Source organism: Podarcis bocagei (assembly GCF_964188305.1).
Source record: "Podarcis bocagei genome assembly, chromosome: 3".
Lineage (NCBI taxonomy): Eukaryota > Metazoa > Chordata > Lepidosauria > Squamata > Lacertidae > Podarcis > Podarcis bocagei.
Window position 1 is genome coordinate 99083026 of NC_138127.1, and position 17065 is coordinate 99100090.

General features: G+C 47.5%; 1 protein-coding gene across 4 annotated transcripts in view; it reads right to left on the minus strand.

Moving 5' to 3' along the window:
• RTN4 (reticulon 4) overlaps positions 1–6829 on the minus strand; it is a 65423-nt gene extending 58594 nt beyond the window's left edge. For 2 of the 4 annotated variants that reach the window (XM_081188415.1, XM_081188414.1), the window contains exon 1: positions 6122–6829. In XM_081188415.1, coding sequence (XP_081044541.1) covers positions 6122–6641 — 520 coding nt within the window. In that variant the 5' untranslated portion in view covers positions 6642–6829. The remainder of the gene's footprint in view (positions 1–6121) is intronic. The other 2 variants (XM_081188416.1, XM_081188417.1) reach the window with 2 other exon arrangements.
• Positions 6830–17065: the final 10236 nt, after the last annotated feature.

The window sequence follows — 17065 nt, forward strand, 5'->3', positions numbered from 1 at the left end:
ATTGATACCTTCAACCATAGAGAAAAAGCATAGCCGCCCTGGCTAGTGGCCATTGACAGCCTTAGTTAACTATGCACTGCATGAAGTACTTTCTATTATCTGTCCTAGAATCATAGAATCATAGAGTTGGAAGAGACCACAAGGGCCATCGAGTCCAACCCCCTGCCAAGCAGGAAACAACCCCCTGTATCTTCCAACTAGATTTCCACAAGCTGTATATTTATGAAAAAGGGAGAAAAACCTCTATCTACTTCTTCTGTGCCATGAACTCACCTCAACCTGTCCTAGCACCAACCTACTTCTTCCCTTCCGATTATTTCCACTGCTTGTTAGCACATCCCAGGTTGTTCAAAAGACTAACTGCAAAATTAGGCAAATAATAATAATAATGCAAATTTGCTGAAACTGCATAATTTTTGCAAACAGCAGGGTATGAGCTTGTTTTTGACAAGTTAAGGTCATGGCTAGATGAAGCATCTTCATAAACAAGAATCTGGTTACACACTAGGAAGCGAGATGCCAAGGTCAAAAGACTGAGCAGGATTTCAAGCACCTCAATTAGAAAATGCATACTTCCATTTATATCCACAGCAAGCCGGTTTTTAGCCAAGCTCTTCACAATCTACACTCTAGAACTGAACTCCTGCATTTAAATAATATGCACAGTGAACACAGAATGCAATTCCTGTGCTAAATGTCCACATTTACTCTCTTACTAATAACACAGTAAAAAATCCGCTGCAGGAGAACAAACTATTAGAAGTGAGTCAGAGTTAGCTGTTAACTATGGAGGATGCTCAGAGTTTGAGCTTTATCAGTTCTTAGTGATTGTTCATTGGGTTATAAGCATCCCAGCACCAGCTTTTAGTGGAGCAACTCCAGCCAAATAAACAATTCAAAGGCTATAAAGGCAAAGGTACCCCTGACCGTTAGGTCCAGTCGCGAACAACTCTGGGGTTGAGGTGCTCATCTCGCTCTATAGGCCGAGGTAGCCGGCGTTTGTCCAGAGACAGCTTCCGGGTCATGTGGCCAGCATGACTAAGCATGGTGAACCAGAGCAGCACACGGAAACGCCGTTTACCTTCCCGCTGCAGCAGTACCTATTTGCCTACTTGCACTTTGACATGCTTTCAAACTGCTAGGTGGGCAGGAGCTGGGACTGAACAACAGGAGCTCACCCCATCGTGGGGATTCGAACCACCGACCTTCTGATCGGCAAGCCCTAGAATGGCTCAAATGTACTCTTCCGCTGGGGTTGCTAGTGCAAAGCCCTGAACCATGCTGTCAAGCCATGTGCCTTAGACTCCTCCTCCACGAGACAATCCAACCATGTGCTGCATTAACATGCAAGCCTCGGCTACCCACACAAACACTCCATTTGAATGAATCAGCATGAAGAGAAGTTCAAAAACCGCTCTCGACATGTGGATTGCCAACACAGCCAAATACTTTTCAAGCGAGCATGGTTATTCACACACAGAGCACTCTTACCTTTCTGTAGTATGAAACAACATTCCACTGAAAGAAAACAACGCTTCAAAATTCTTTGCTCGTCTCAAACAGGAAGCAAAGCTTGCATTACATATCCAAATTCCCTGTGCTAAATTAACAGAATTCAATTCTGTATACACCGATGTATTAAAAGTTAAGTGGTATTTCCAGTGCTACACAAAGTAGCTGCAGAAATATGCCAGAATGTATCAACACTATTATTTAAGGGCCATGACGCAATCAACCTGCCCCTATATACCTGTGCTACTGGAGAATTACTGTGTAATTAAGCATTTTGCAAAAGGGAGCTGACAGAATCCAGACCTGTGTTACTTCAGAATGCAAGTTGTGTTTGGTGCGGGGACATATATGCTTTTAATTTCCCACATGCAAAAAACTTTCTGAATGTAGTAAACCATAATATCAGGGAGAGACAGCTTTCAATACAGTAATCTCCCTGATGGGTTACTTTACAACATGCAAGTAGTGTTTCATATGGCAAGGCACAGCTGGGACACACCCACCTGCTGTCAAATGGGGGAAGGAGCACCTACAGCAATGGGGAGACCTACCTAATCAGCACATGACAAGACCAACATTTTAGTGGGATCAAATGAAAGAATCACTGGGTTCTAGAAATGATGAAACTGCAGGAAGCAGAACACCCCCTGTTTTGAATCTGGGGAGAAGGGGAAATAGCAGCATTTTCCAAAATGAAGGGGAAGTGTAAGACAGAAATACTAGGAGGAAAGACACCCAGTTATTGATGGGGAAAAGAGGGGGGAAATGTGCAACCAGAGATTGACAGCACAGTAGCAAATATGTGATTGATAGAGTAGCAAAATGAAGTTAACTGTATATTCCATAAACAAGGAGAATACACCTAGCTAATACTTGGATGAATACCCAAGATTCTCTGGAGATCAGATAGCAGCTCCACAAATGATTTTTCCCTTCCGGACTTTGGCAAGTTTCTGGTTCCATTTAATTCTAACCATTCTGTTTCTCAGAAGTCGCTTTTCATTTAGGAATAATAAAACCACTAGCAGTCACAGAATTCTTCTGACAATTCCCACCCTGGCCAGATTATAAAGTCCAAGTTCTTCCACAGAAACACACACCCCTTCCTACTATATAAACGTTTGCAACACAAGACAAAGATTTCTTGCTGTCATTTTTAACTACCCGTATTTTTCGCTCTATAACACGCACCTGACCATAACACGCACATAGTTTTTAGAGGAGGAAAATCCGTAGGCATGCCACCCGTAGGCATTTCCTCCATAACATGCACAGACATTTCCCCTTAATTTATAGGAGGAAAAAAGTGAGTGTTATGGTGCAAAAAATATGGTATCTTAACTATTAATCCACTTTATTTGCATCTCATTTGTGGGAATCAAGTTTGTAGTTAAAACACATCAAGTCCGTTTGTAATTGATCTGATGCTTATACAATGTTCTTTCTACCAAAGTCTTTCCTTTCACTCCTCTTCGCCCTACTTTGAGACTGTACCTTATTCAGCTTCAGAGCGTTTTAATACATCATTCTCTTTCTTGTAATTACAGGAATCCTGGACACAGCTTAGGCTACCTGAACAATTGCATCTTCCTATATGAACCTCCCAATGGGATCCTCAGGTGAGCACCTTCTCTCAACCCAATCAACTTCAGAAGCACAGTTGGCTGTGACACAAGAGAGAGCCTTTTCAGTGGTGGCTCCCATATTGTGGAATTCCCTCCCAAGAGAGGTTAGACTGGCTCCAACTTTATCATCCTTCTGCTAGCAAGCTAAGACCTTCCTGCTCAGACAGGGCTTTGAAAACTAAGGTATTGACATGCTGATCAATGGCCTACTTGTTAGGGCAACTGTATTTTCCCTAAATATGTTCTGATGTAATTTAATTATTTTTGTAACTAGTTCATTCTTATTGCTTTGTATTTTATAATGTTTTTAAATTTGTAAGCCTCCTTGATTCTCAACTTGGGAGAAAGGTGAGGTATAAATGCACTAAACATGTTTTGATACATTGTGCACAAGTGTAGAGAAACTACTTTCACTACACCTTTCCCCTAGGATGGCTAAAGGGCAAAGAGCATCTGTTCCCAGATTCCTATCATATACTTCTATCAAGAACTACTTTAGAGTTCATTTTGAATGCAGCACTGTCAGAGAATATCCAGAGGCTTTAAGACCCGTCTCATAGCATACCCATCTCATACACAGAAAGTGAGCATCTACAGACATGCCTTTAAAAACTAATACTGCACTATTTCTGCAGCATCCATTTTTGCTTCTGCATTATTAAAGGCACTACCAAGAATGACAAAGGGGACTGGAAAATACTACAGTACTTGGATTTCCCGCTGTTTCGTGCTTATTTCTAATCCTTAAAACAGCATGAAACTTGGTGGGAATTTAGTGCTGTATTTATTATGCTGCTGCTGCTTCTCTTTTCTTTAACATTTTATTTTGATTCTGTAATATTAACAACAATCAATGACACCAAAGGGAGTGTAGTATGTAAGCATGAAATGCACAATGAATGAATTTTTTTAAAAGAATTGTATTATTATTTTTGCATTTGTATCCTCCCAGTAACTCTCCATAAAGTATTGTGTGAATCTGGTGCTGACATTCTCCTGCCCAAATCATTCCCCTAGTCTCTGTTTCTACTTAAGAACAAATGCTTTCCGAATCCTTTTCATGTTTCTAAGGGGCAGATATCTGCATTTCAATGTACACAGGCTTTGCTAAGCGCCTTGAATTTCCAGACTGAAGGCACAGAAATCTTTGAAAGAAGGAAGAGAGAGAGAAAGAGGCAGACAGAGAGAGAGAGAGAAGTCTGCATAATGCTCCCGTCTGGTGCGGAGGATGCTGGGCGGTGGCAGGAGGCTGAGTCAAGTTTGCTGGTTCCATATACAGGAAGGGAGGTGCTCATTCTGAATCCTGCCTGCTGTAAGGAGGACCAGAGCCATCACTCATCTATTCTAGATCCAGTGTGTGCAAGGAAAAGGCGGGCTCTCTGTGACAATAGACAGGCTGGATGTAGAGGCATCAGTTTGCCAGCAGACAAAAAGATACAAGGAGCTCCAACGCCTATGCTAGACAGTGGGAAGGACTGGGGGTGGGCTGCCCCCCCTACTTAACCCCCTTCTTAATCCTGAATGAAAACGGGGGGGGGGGACATTTATAGATCAAGAAAAGAACAAGGCACTAAAGCACCAGGAATGGGAAGTAAGCAAAGAGGAGGAGCATGAATTACATGGGGGGGGGTGTTGAACCAGCTTCTTGCATTAATAGCTACTGAAATTGAAAAGTCTCCAAAAGTGAAAAGATGGGGGGAGGGCGGAATGGCAGTTACCCCACCCACCTTCTCAGCACACAAGAATTCTTCCCTGCGCTGGAACTATTCCTGTAACACCCTAGATTTTTCCCCCTCTCCTCCTCTCCAGTGTTGGCATTCGGAGCCCCGTCAAACAAAATGCCTTTGGAAAAAGGCTGGTCGACAACAGGTTCCAGACACAAAGGAAGATCTCAGCTCTTCCCATGACAGATGGCAAAGCGCTGCTTACGGCCCCCTAAGTATTCTTTAGGGGAGAGTGGCGAGAGAGCCTGCGTAACGCGCTCGCTTCGCAGCAAAGCCTTTCCCGGACCTGCTACGTCCACGCGCACGTGTACCCCACAAAGCGCCTGCCACTCCCATCTGCTCCATTGCAGAGCCCACCCCCCACGCCAGCCCGATCCACCTCGCTGCATTTCCAGCAGATCACCTTACAACGCGAGAAAAAGAACCCTCGCATTTTTGGCCACTTTGGCTAGGACAGTTATTCACCTTCGCCAACGGAGAAGTCTCCGTAGCGCGGGCACGCGCACACATGCACACACACCGGCCACTCCCTTCAAAAAAAACCAGTCACTCTTCCTGACCACGGCCCCCCCGGGACCCTCTTCTCATTGTGCCCCACAATCAGACACCCCCGGCTCCCCAATAAATCCACTCACTCCTTCCCTGGCTCCCAGCTGCGCCTCGATCACCCCCCCTGAACCCCGAAACTCCCCACGGCCACTCTTCCTCCGCATCCCTGCCTCCTAAGCCCCTTCCCCACTTTCCCCCTCGAGGAGCTCCCGCCGCCTTTCTCTACCCTTACCTGCAATGCCTGGCCCCCCAAGTTCGTCCCTTGCCCGCCCCCCAATTTCTTGCCTCAAGCCTTCCGTTTCAACAAGTCCTCCAACTCCCCCCCCCCAAAGAAAACCCCGATCCCTCCTGGCTCCCCGACACGGCTGCCATCGCCGCCACAGACACCTCCCCCCAAAAGGAAACATGCCCCACACCCCACCTCCCCGCCATTTTCCTCACGGCTCCCCAGCCTGCCCCTTCTCTTCCCTCCCCCCCCCCAGGAAACTCTCTCCCCACAGCCTTGTAAGGCCACTCCTGTTTCCAACCCCCCCCCATAAGTCTGAGCCCACCCCCCACGCGGAAACTCCTCCCGCGGCCCCCCATCGCCACAAAGCCCATCGGCCACACCCCTGAGCTCCCCTCGGGGGAATCTCCCACGGAGCTTCCCTGCCCCCCCCCCCACCTCAAGTCTTCCTCAGCTTTCCCCCTGCCCCGTGCGCGCGCACTCACCAGGCGAGCCTGAGGCGGCGCCCTTCTTGGCAGCTGAGGCGGCGGGGGGCTCGTCTCTCTTGGGCGGCAGCGGGGCGCTGCGCGGAGGGACGGCGGGGGCGCGGGGCTCCTCCCGGTGCGGCGGAGGCGGCGGCGGCGGGGCGCTGCGCGGGGGGTCCTTGCCCTTCCCCTCAGGCAGGGAGAAGTCGGAGGCGGATGGAGAGAAAGGGGAGGTGGTGGAAGAGGGCGCCTCCGGGTGGCTGGTCCAGGCCGGCTGGTGGGGGGCAGGCGGGGGCCCCGGGGGCTTCTCGCCCAGAGGTGGGGCAGAGGCCGGGGCGGCCGGCTTCCTCTCCCTCACTTCCAGCTGCTCGTCGTCCACTTCGTCGTCGTCGTCTTCGTCCTCTTCCTCAGGCTCGCCGTCGTCCTCCGCGACGAACTGGTACTGGAAAAGGGGCTGCTGAGGCTTCCACTGGTCCTGCCCTCCGGCTCCCCCCGAGGTGGCGGTGGAAGAGACCAAGGGGGACTGGTCGGGGTCGTCCATGGCTCCTTGCTTCGGCTTCTGGGCGAGAACAATGAGGAACGGGAGCAAGTCACTCGCTGCTGCTGCTGCTGCTGCTACTGCTGCTGCTTGGGCGCAAAGGAGGCGAGCGAGAGGGATGGGAGGCTGGAGCTCCCTCGCGCACCGTCGGAGAGGGAGGGGGCAGAGAAAGAGGGAGGGAGAAAGTGAAAGGAGGAGGACCCAAAAAAAAGGGAGGGAGGGCGGCTGCGCAAATGCCTCCGGAGGAGCCGGCGCGATGCCTCGGGAGGGAAAAAGGGGCGCCGCCGCCACCAGTGTCTCCACGCCCTGTTGAGTCACAGCAAGCGCGCGCAACTCGCAGCCTCCGCGCAATGAGCAGGCAGAACTTGAACCAAGTCCCCGTCCCCCCCCCCGTTCTATTCCCACCCCCCGGGCGCGCTTTGGAACGAAAGGGACAACCCAACAGGCCAGTGAGGAAGGGGGCAAGGGAGGGCGCTACCAATTAGAGGGTGGGGGGGAGGAAGATGAAGAGGCAGGCGCGCGCCCTGCACTACTACGGATCCTCCTTATCGTGCAGCGAAGAAAGTGGTTGGTTTTGCGGAGAGGCGGGGGGGGGGGAGGTGGAAGTGGAGGTCCTGAAGTGGGGGAAAGTTCGGTCTTCGGCGCGCGAGGGCGGGGTCCGGGTCGGAATGGACTCCAGCCACGCTTCGCCCTCCCCTTTCCGAGCATCTTTCAGAGGAGGAGCCGGGGAAGACCTCGTGCTTTTTGGGAAGGGGAGTGTTGGCTGGCGCTTTCTCTCTGATAAGTTAGCTTGTTTTCAGATCCAAGATGACGTCGTCGTTTAAAGGAGGTGCTTTCTTTCTTTTAGATATTTTTTTTTACGTGACTCGTTTTTTTAAAAAGCTTTGGATATGGAAAACTTTGACAGCCGTTCAGTGGCTTCCGCTACTCAGAGTAGACCCACTGAAGTTAATAGGCACGACTGACTTGGTTTTAATAGGCCTTGTCTAGGTAGGACATCACTGAACGCAACCCTTTAATTTGTACCTGCGCAAAAGAGATGCCATGGAAAAAAACATTCAGACATTCCTTGGCGATTTTTAATTAAATTGCCGGCTTAGCATCCCTTTGACATTCCCCTGGGCATAATAAGGCTGGTCACTATAATAAAAGAATGCTGAGCTGCACGGGGTTTGGGCTTAATCCGGCAGGCTCTTTCTATGATTAAGACCTGAAGTGGTGCAGAATTAAAACTGCAAGCACAGTTGTGAAGCTAAGCAGGGTCTGGTATGTTTTCATATTGGATGGGAGACCAAGTGTGTTGCAGGGGGTTGGGCTAGATGACTTTCAGGATCCCTTCCAACTCTACCATTTTATTATTCTGAATTCTTCAGGTAAAGATCTCTTTAGCACATCTGACTGCAGGCCAGGAGAAGCCTGACTTCCTGAACGTCTGCACTAGCGGTGAGAAACCTGTGGCCGTCTGTGGTGGTTTTTTGGGGGATGTCATATACCATCAGCGCCAACCAGCAAGCCCAGTGGTCAGGGATGATGGGTACTGTAGTCCAGCAACATTTGTTGGGCCACAAGTTCCACATCACCTGTTGCCTGGAGTAATTAAATATTTTAAGGAGTGCATTGATCTATAAGTCAAGAAAATTATAGAACAGAAGTAGTTCTGTTATCATGTGACAGGCCTGGCTGCTCTGTATGCTGAGCCCTTTACTATTATCTGTGGTGGCAAATCCCATTGCTTCAGAATTTGGGTTACCACATGCCTTTGCAACGAAGGCTTTCATAAACAGAGGTGGATAAACGATTATAAGATGACGTAGCCGGTAATTACAAAGGGGTAATAGCTAACGTTTAAGAGGACATTATTATAATTGACAAAAAGCATTTCTTGTGTTTTGGTTTATTTCCACCCTGCCTTTGATGTGAGCTGGCCTTAGGGATTCCTTGAGGATTGACAGGCAGGATGGGAATTAATAAAATATGTACAACAAAATTGTTTAAGCAATTGAAACCCTTCGATTAAAAATACGTTTAAAGCTTTTCAGAAATGTGTTTCTCTGCAGAGCCTCGAAGAAGGACCATCTCTAGCCTCTGGGGTGGACTCTTCCGCCCCAACCACACACAAACATTATATATAGTCTTCATTTATATAATACCCCTATGTAGTTCCTCAACATCTGGAGGGCCACTGGTTTCCTGCCCTAGAGGATGGTAGCTGCCTCATTCCCACTGACACAGTTAGTGTGCTGCGGGACAACCACTTCCTCAAAAAACACCATTTCCTATTATTAAAAAAGGGTGTTTTCCTTCTCTACCCAGACTAGAGGCCTTTTTGCTGTGCCAGGGCAGAGAGAGAGGTCTCCCTGCTGCTGTGCCTCAAGTGGCAGAACAAAACCTTGTTTCATTATCTCCAGCGCTGTCCAAACAGACATGACTAATGTTACAGCTTCTTGACGATAATTACACGTATCCTAATCTCCCAAACAGGGAGAGATTTCAGGGGTGCCAGCTTATATATTTGGGAAGAAGGTCGCTGACGATGATGATACTTTTGTGATAAAGGTAAAGGGACCCCTGACTATTAGGTCCAATCGTGGACGACTCTGGGGTTGCAGCGCTGATCTCGCTTTATTGGCCGAGGGAGCCGGTGTACATGTGGCCAGCATGACTAAGCCGCTTCTGGAGAACCAGAGCAGCGCACAGAAACACCGTTTACCTTCCCGCCGGAGTGGTACCTATTTATCTACTTGCACTTGAATGTGCTTTCGAACTGCTAGGTTGGCAGGAGCAGGGACCAAGCAACAGGAGCTCACCCCGTCACGGGGATTCAAACCACTGACCTTCTTTCTGATCGGCAAGTCCTAGACTCTGGTTTAACCCACAGCGCCACCCACGTCCCTTTTAGTTTTGTGATAGTGCGGCTTAATTACACACACGTACAGGCTCAGCATCAGATGGGAGAGCTCACAGCTTTAACTTCCCAACTGATCCTGCTCCCTCCCATTAGGTTTCTAGGGAAGTTCCCAAAGTCACCGCTTTCGTTTCAGTGCATAGAGCAAGCCAAGCATGCTTCCCAGCTACCACCAGTATAAGATTGGCCACTGACCTGTTCTCCTTCATCCAAGATGACATTGCCTCAGGCCAGGTGATGGGTGAAGGTCTGCCCCCTACTGGAAGCATCAGTAGCTAGTAATTTCTCTGGCAACATTCCTATGCTTGGCCAACTCTTGAGTCAAGCAAAGAGATACTTATCAGACTTGGCGATGGTTGCAAGGAGACTAGTTTGACCGCTTCTGCAGTTCCTTCTACACAATCCTGTTTTACAGATGATAGAACTACAAGCCTGGAGGGGACTTGGATAGGACATCCAGTCTAACACCCACACCCCATCATGCAACTTTATTATACATACATTGTGTGGGAGGACTTAACTTTTTCATATTACTTCCCCATAACTGAGAAGCAACAGCTTGGTTTCCTGCTTTGAAGAACACGGGGAGGAGCAGAACGCTGGTGCTCTCCACATTGTGACTTTATTTTAGGTGACAAATTAATGGGACAGAAAGGGCCTGTCTGGCAATGTGCATGGCTGTCTGTATGTACTCATAGCCAGTGGTGTCTCCAGGGCTATGACTCAGACATCAATGGTGGCACTTAGCAGAATGCACAAGCACAACCAAGGCTGGCTTACCGCATTTGGATTTAGTGACATCATACACATTGCCCTCTTAACAATCCATAGTCTAAAATTTTCTAACTGGACCACTCACTTCCAGTGGCCCATCAAGCCAGGAAGAAATGGTGGTAGTGATGTGGAGACCCAGATTATGCTACTCAGGCTGTGTACACATCCATGTAATGCACATGACTTCCCTCCAAAGAATTATGGGAACTGTAATCTAATAAGATATGGGTGGCGCTGTAGGTTAAACCACAGAGCCTAGGGCTTGCCAGTCAGAAGGTTGGTGGTTCAAATCCCCGCAATGGGATGAGCTCCCGTTGCTCGGTCCCTGCTCCTGCCAACCTAGCAGTTCGAAAGCATGTCAGAGTGCAAGTAGATAAATAGGTACCGTTCCGGCAGGAAGGTAAACAGCGTTTCCATGAGCTGCTCTGGTTCGTCAGAAGCAGCTTAGTCATGCTGGCCACATGACCCAGAAGCTGTACGCCGGCTCCCTTGGCCAATAAAGCCAGATGAGCGCCGCAACCCCAGAGTCGGCCAAGACTGGACCTAATGGTCAGGGGTCCCTTTACCTTTACCTAATCTGATAAGGGTACTTGTAGCCCTGTGATAGAGAAATGACCATTCCCAGAATCCTTTGGGGGAAGTCATTTGCTTTAAATATATATTGTGAATGTAGCCTTGGTACAGAGTGCCAGTGCTAAATTTCTAGTTCCACACCCCCCCCGAAAGTATTAGACGTCTAAGCCAAGGATTTTGTGATTTAAAAAGAAAAGAAAGACATATTTCTGTAGTTAAACAAGGTATTGTTTTTTTTAGCCGTGTCATTCATGGCCCTGACTCATTCCACTATTTATAAAGTCCATGGTGAAAAGCGAGGGATGCAAATTGTGTCATTACTTCATCCCAAGCAGTAGGAGAATCTGCACCAGCTTGTCAGTGTCTGGCAATGAGCCCCTGGCGGAAGCTTATATTGGCTGCAGATTAGTTGATCTCTCCGCTTTGCCTGAAGAAAAGACTCCATGGGCACCTGTGAAAATCAGATATGGAGCTTGGTGGTGCTGGTCTTCTGAACTGGAAGGGTGTGTGTGTGTGTGAGAGAGAGAGAGAGAGAGAGAGAGTGAGAGAGAGAGAGAGAGAGAGAGAGAGAGAGACAGAGAGAGAGAGAGAGAGACAGAGACAGAGACAGAGACAGACAGACAGACAAAATAAAAAAATAAATTCCTTCCAGTAGCACCTTAAAGACCAACTAAGTTAGTTCTTGGTATGAGCTTTCGTGTGCATGCACACTTCTTCAGATACACTTCTTCAGATTTCGTGCATGCACACGAAAGCTCATACCAAGAACTAACTTAGTTGGTCTTTAAGGTGCTACTGGAAGGAATTTATTTTTTTATTTTGACTATGGCAGACCAACACGGCTACCTATCTACAGACAGACAGACAGAGAGAGAGAAAGCGCTCTTCTGTTAATATCAGTAGCACTTGCTAACCATGGAAAGGAGCTCAGTTAAGTGCATTGAAGCCCCATTCACTGCATGAGCAGAGGTTTAAGCGCACAATTAAAGGTAAAGGGACCCCTGACCCTTAGGTCCAGTCGTGACTGACTCTGGGGTTGCGGCACTCATCTTGCTTTATTGGCCGAGGGAGCTGGCGTACAGCTTCCAGGTCACGTGGCCAGCATGACTAAGCCGCTTCTGGCGAACCAGAGCAGCGCACGGAAACGCCTTCCCGCTGGAGCGGTACCTATTTATATACTTGCACTTTGACGTGCTTTCAAACTGCTAGGTTGGCAGGAGCAGGGACAGAGCAACGGGAGCTCACCCCGTCATGGGGATTCGAACAGCCGACCTTCTGATCGGCAAGCCCTAGGCTCAGTGGTTTAACCCACAGCGCCACCCATGTCCCAATATGAATAATTGGATCTGTAAAATGTGATTTCCTTTTCCTGAATCGGCCTCGGTGTAATTGCCTGTCACTGGAAGGACAGATCCTGAAACTGAGGTTCCAATACTTTGGCCACCTCATGAGAAGAGACCCTGATGTTGGGAAAGATTGAGGGCACAAGGAGAAGGGGACGACAGAGGACGAGATGGTTGGACAGTGTTCTCGAAGCTACCAGCATGCGTTTGACCAAACTGCGGGAGGCAGTGGAAGACAGGAGTGCCTGGCGTGCTCTGGTCCATGGGGTCACAAAGAGTTGGACACGACTAAACGACTAAACAACAACAAAATTCAAAATGTTCTGCAGACACGGGGCAACTGGTTCTCCACTGGATAAAATGTGGGGGGTGGGGGAGGTGTTCATAGCTCCATCTTTTGTCTGCTTGACTGGTCCGTTTCCATGGATACACGCCACTGACAGACATTCCGGGGCTGAAACACAGGCAGAACTTTGCTTTCTAATAATAATTAGTACAAACATCAAAATCCTACTGACATAATTGGAATTGTAACAACGGAAGGGATCTCAAGGAATCAACTAGTCCAATTCCCTTCAGTTCAGGACTCCCATCCATTTTGAAACCTTTTATGGCCCTGCTTAGCTTTGCAAACATGCTAGGAGATTTATTTCTGCCCCACTAGGATTTAGGGCAGGTTGCAAGGGACAGAGTCCAACCACTAAACAGCTCACAACTTTGTTCGTGAGGCAACAAAGACAATGGTGGGCTGCCAGCCTGTGCACGTTTATTCAGAAGTAAGCTACCTGTTTGAACGGTTGATTTAGGCTCCAGTCTGAAACCAGATTTTGGGTCCATGAGCCACCAGCTGAAGCCAAATGTTTGAAAATGTGCCTCAGCTTTTGCCTGTAAGTGAACTGGAATATAATAACCTGCCTTAAACCAAATCAGATCCTTGGTCCATCTAGTACAGTATTGTCAACACTGGCTGGCAGCTGCTGCTGCAGGGTTTCAGGTATTTCTCAGCGCTGCTTGTTGAGTCTGGAAATGGTGGTCCTCAAGAGCTTCTTCCCCTCGTCCTTTCAGCTTGCTGCCTTGTATTGCTCCATCTGTTTGGCGCTCTTCCCCTGTCTCTTCTCTCCAATACTGAGTCACTTCCCTCCTTCCGATATTAGACGAAAAATTCTTCCGCTTCTCTTTAGGCTGGATATTGATTCTCTGTCTCCATCAAACAGACCGCAGTAAACGCACAGTGTGAAGGATGTGGCATAAAAACAAACCCAGTTTAATTTTGAGCAATATACTGTATTTTTCACTGTATAAGATGCCCCAGACCACAAGACGCACCTAGTTTTTGGAGGAGGAAGACAAGAAAAAAAATATTCTGAATCTCAGAAGCCAGAACAGCAAGAGGGATTGCTGCTCAGTGAAAGCAGCAATCCCTCTTGCTGTTCTGGCTTCTGGGATAGCTGCGCTGCCTGCATTCGCTCCATAAGACACACACACCTTTCCCCAAACTTTTTAGGAGTCTTATAGAGCAAAAAATACGGTATCTCACTCCGCATGAGTGTGCTTGGGTGAGACTTGACACCCAAATTAAGGCATAATTTGGCTTTTTGGGTGTCGGCTTGTTTTACGTCAGCTGGTGTATAGGGTTACTCTCTTGATCATTTGTGAATGAATGAAACTTTATTGCAAAAAAAGCCTATTTAGATGTTTGTGTTTTGAGTTGATTTACCGTGCCTCTCCCCACAATATTCATGCTCCAGTTTCTCTCTGCTGCCCACCCATAGAAAATTTCTGGTTACAGGTCTGATTTTATTATGTTTGAGTTTTTACAAGTTTGCCAAGCACACACACCATTTCCCGATTAATCTTGTTGCGAAGTAGTATAATATCAAGGCCTGTCAACCAACCAGTAAACTGCACAAACACGAAAGCTTGCAATAGGAATTCACAGCTGGGTCGCGCCTCTACCTTTGAATAAAGACAACCTGGTCTGAATCTTACAGGCTTACAAATGTCTAGCTAGCTATAAAACAAAGGAAGGAGGAACATGTTCCCTGAATCAGCACATGTCAATGCAATGCACTAATGTTCAAAGGCCAAAAGCAAAGCGTGAATTTCCAACAGGTAAGGTGGTGATTTCTGCTGCTAATGGGCCGATGCTCAGGAAGCGGGTTTTTAAGAGCTACGCAGAGCTGTTTGGAAAGCAGCAAGCTTGCACACTCACATCTACAGATGTTTGCCTGGTTAAAAGCAACCAGGATACCATGCCGCAAGAGGGAATTTCACCACCCCTCCAACAATGCAATCTGAAGCCTATCTACGGACGTAAAAAATAAGTGAAGCATCACTTATTCCCAGGTAATGGTGTAAAGAATGGCTGCCTAAAGAGCAGAATGTCTAGAGCAGGGGTAATACAGTCAGACCTCAGGTTGAAGTTGCTTCAGGTTAAGCGTTTTCAGGTTTCCGCTGCGACCCGGAAGTAACGGAACATGTTACTTCCAGGTTTCGCTGCTGGCACATGCACAGATGCTCAACATGACATCATGCACATGCGCAGAAGCAGCAAATCGTGACCTGCGCAGACACGGGTTGCGTTCTGCTCTGGAAGTGAACGGGGCTCCGGAACGGATCCCGTTTGCATCCAGAGCTACCACTGTAATCGCCTGATTATTACCAATAATTGTAAAATCACCAAGCTGTAAGGCGTGAGGGCCGCGCCCTACAAAGCCCTTTCCACCTGGCCTAGGGGACAGGCCCCACGCACACCAGCCCCACTGAAGAGGCTCCTCACGAGGCCAGAGGAACGTCGGCTGGCTGTGAGGGGTGAAGGCTGCTCTCCTCAAGGCCCTTTCCACCTGGCCTAGGGGGTGAGACCCACATTCACCAGCCCTACTGAAGAGGGTCCTCACGAGGCCGGAGGAACATCGCCCGGCTATTGTTTTTTGTTTTATTGATTTTATGCTGTACACTGCTTTGACGTTTTTATTAAAAAGATAAAGTGGCATAGAATTTTTTTTTTATTTTTATTATTATTATTATTATTATTATTATTATTATTACCATGCCCATCTGGCTGGGTTCTCCCAGCCACTCTGGGCGACTCCCAACAGAAAATTAAAAGCATAATAGAACGTCAAACATTAAAAACTTCCCTAAACATAGCTACCTTCAGATGACTTCTAAAAGTCAGATAGTTGTTTATTTCCTTGACATCTGATGGGAGGGCATTCCACAGAGCGGGTGCCATCACTAAGAAGGCTCTCTGCCTGGTTCCCTATAACCACTTCTCACAGGGAGGGAACCGCCAGAAGGCCCTCGGCGCTGGACCTCAGTGTCTGGGCTGAACAATGGGGGTGGAGATGCTCCTTCAGGTATACTGAAAGGAAACCTTTGTAGGGAAACCTTTGCAGCCTGAGGGCCACATGGCTTCCCTGGCAGCCTTCTGGGGGCCGCATGCTAGTGGCGGGAGTTGACAGAGGTAAAAGTGGCCTGAGTAACGGATGTTACTCTTAGCTTTGTACAAAAGCACTTGGAAAAAACGTGGGGCAACGATGTGCAGAAGCCTGGGGAGAGGGGGGATGGCCTGGAGAAAGTCCTGAGGGCCGGGTAGCGATGCTTGGGGGGCCACATTCATCCCCTGGGCACAAGGTGCCTCATCACGTTCACAGTTGGGTGTTTATAGGATGCAGCTTTAAAGCATTGCCCTTAAAATAAGCAAGCACGGGAAGCATGCAGGAGGCCTCACCAATATTTGATGGGCTATTTCTGATTTGTATCTTCTCTTGCCTGAAGAAGAAGCAGGGAAAGGCAAATCTCCTGTCAGAGAATGCGGCCTGTAATCCAATCTTCCACAGACGGGTGCTTTTTCAGATCAGGTTTCCGCTACTGCTAATGCGATAGCCATTCATCTTGCCTTGGCAATAGTCCTTTATCGAAACCAGATCTCCGTCTAACAGCCCTGGAACCTCGCTGATACCTCCGCAAGATAATCTGCAGCACGCCTCACCCACTCCTCAAAGCTCATGTGCTTTTAAGGGGAAAGGAATTTGAAAAGGGTCTGGAATAAATCCTGCCCGATTGCGCCAGCAGGCAACAGAACATAACTTGCTGTTATGAGCCATATTTCGCCTTCCTGAAAAACCTAGTCTTCTAACAACAAATATTGATCAACTGAATCTAGGAGCAAACCTCACATTTATTTATTTATTTATTTATTTATTTATTTATTTATTTATTTATTTATTTATTTATTTATTTTTGCGCTCATAACACACCTATGCCTGTTTTTTTAATATAAAAAATAGTATCCTGGGTCAAGAGAAGAATCTATGGAACTGGCTAGCAAAAATGCTTTGAGGAACTGCATTAATATGCTAATTATTGGGAATCACTTACCCTCCAACGTCCTAGGATGTCAATAATAATAATAATAATAATAATAATAATAATAATAATAATAATAATAATAATTTTATTGTTTATACTCCGTCCATCTGACTGGGTTGCTACAGCCACTCTGGGCGGCTCCCAACATATATAAAAAGATAATAAAACATTAAACATTAGAATAGCTTCCCTCTACAGGGCTGCCTTCAGATGTCTTCTAAAGGTTGTGCAGTCCTACCTTGGTAGTCGAACACCTTAGTTGTCAAACAAAAAAGCTCCTGAAATTGAGTGTTCCATTTTGCGAACGTTTTTTTGAAGCTGAACGTCCGCCATGGCTTCCGATTGGCTGCGGGAAGCTCCTGCAGCCAATCGGAAGCCGCACCTTGGTTTTCGAACTGTTTTGGGAGTCAAACGGACTCCTGGAACAGATTAAAGTCAAGAACCAAGGTGCGACTATA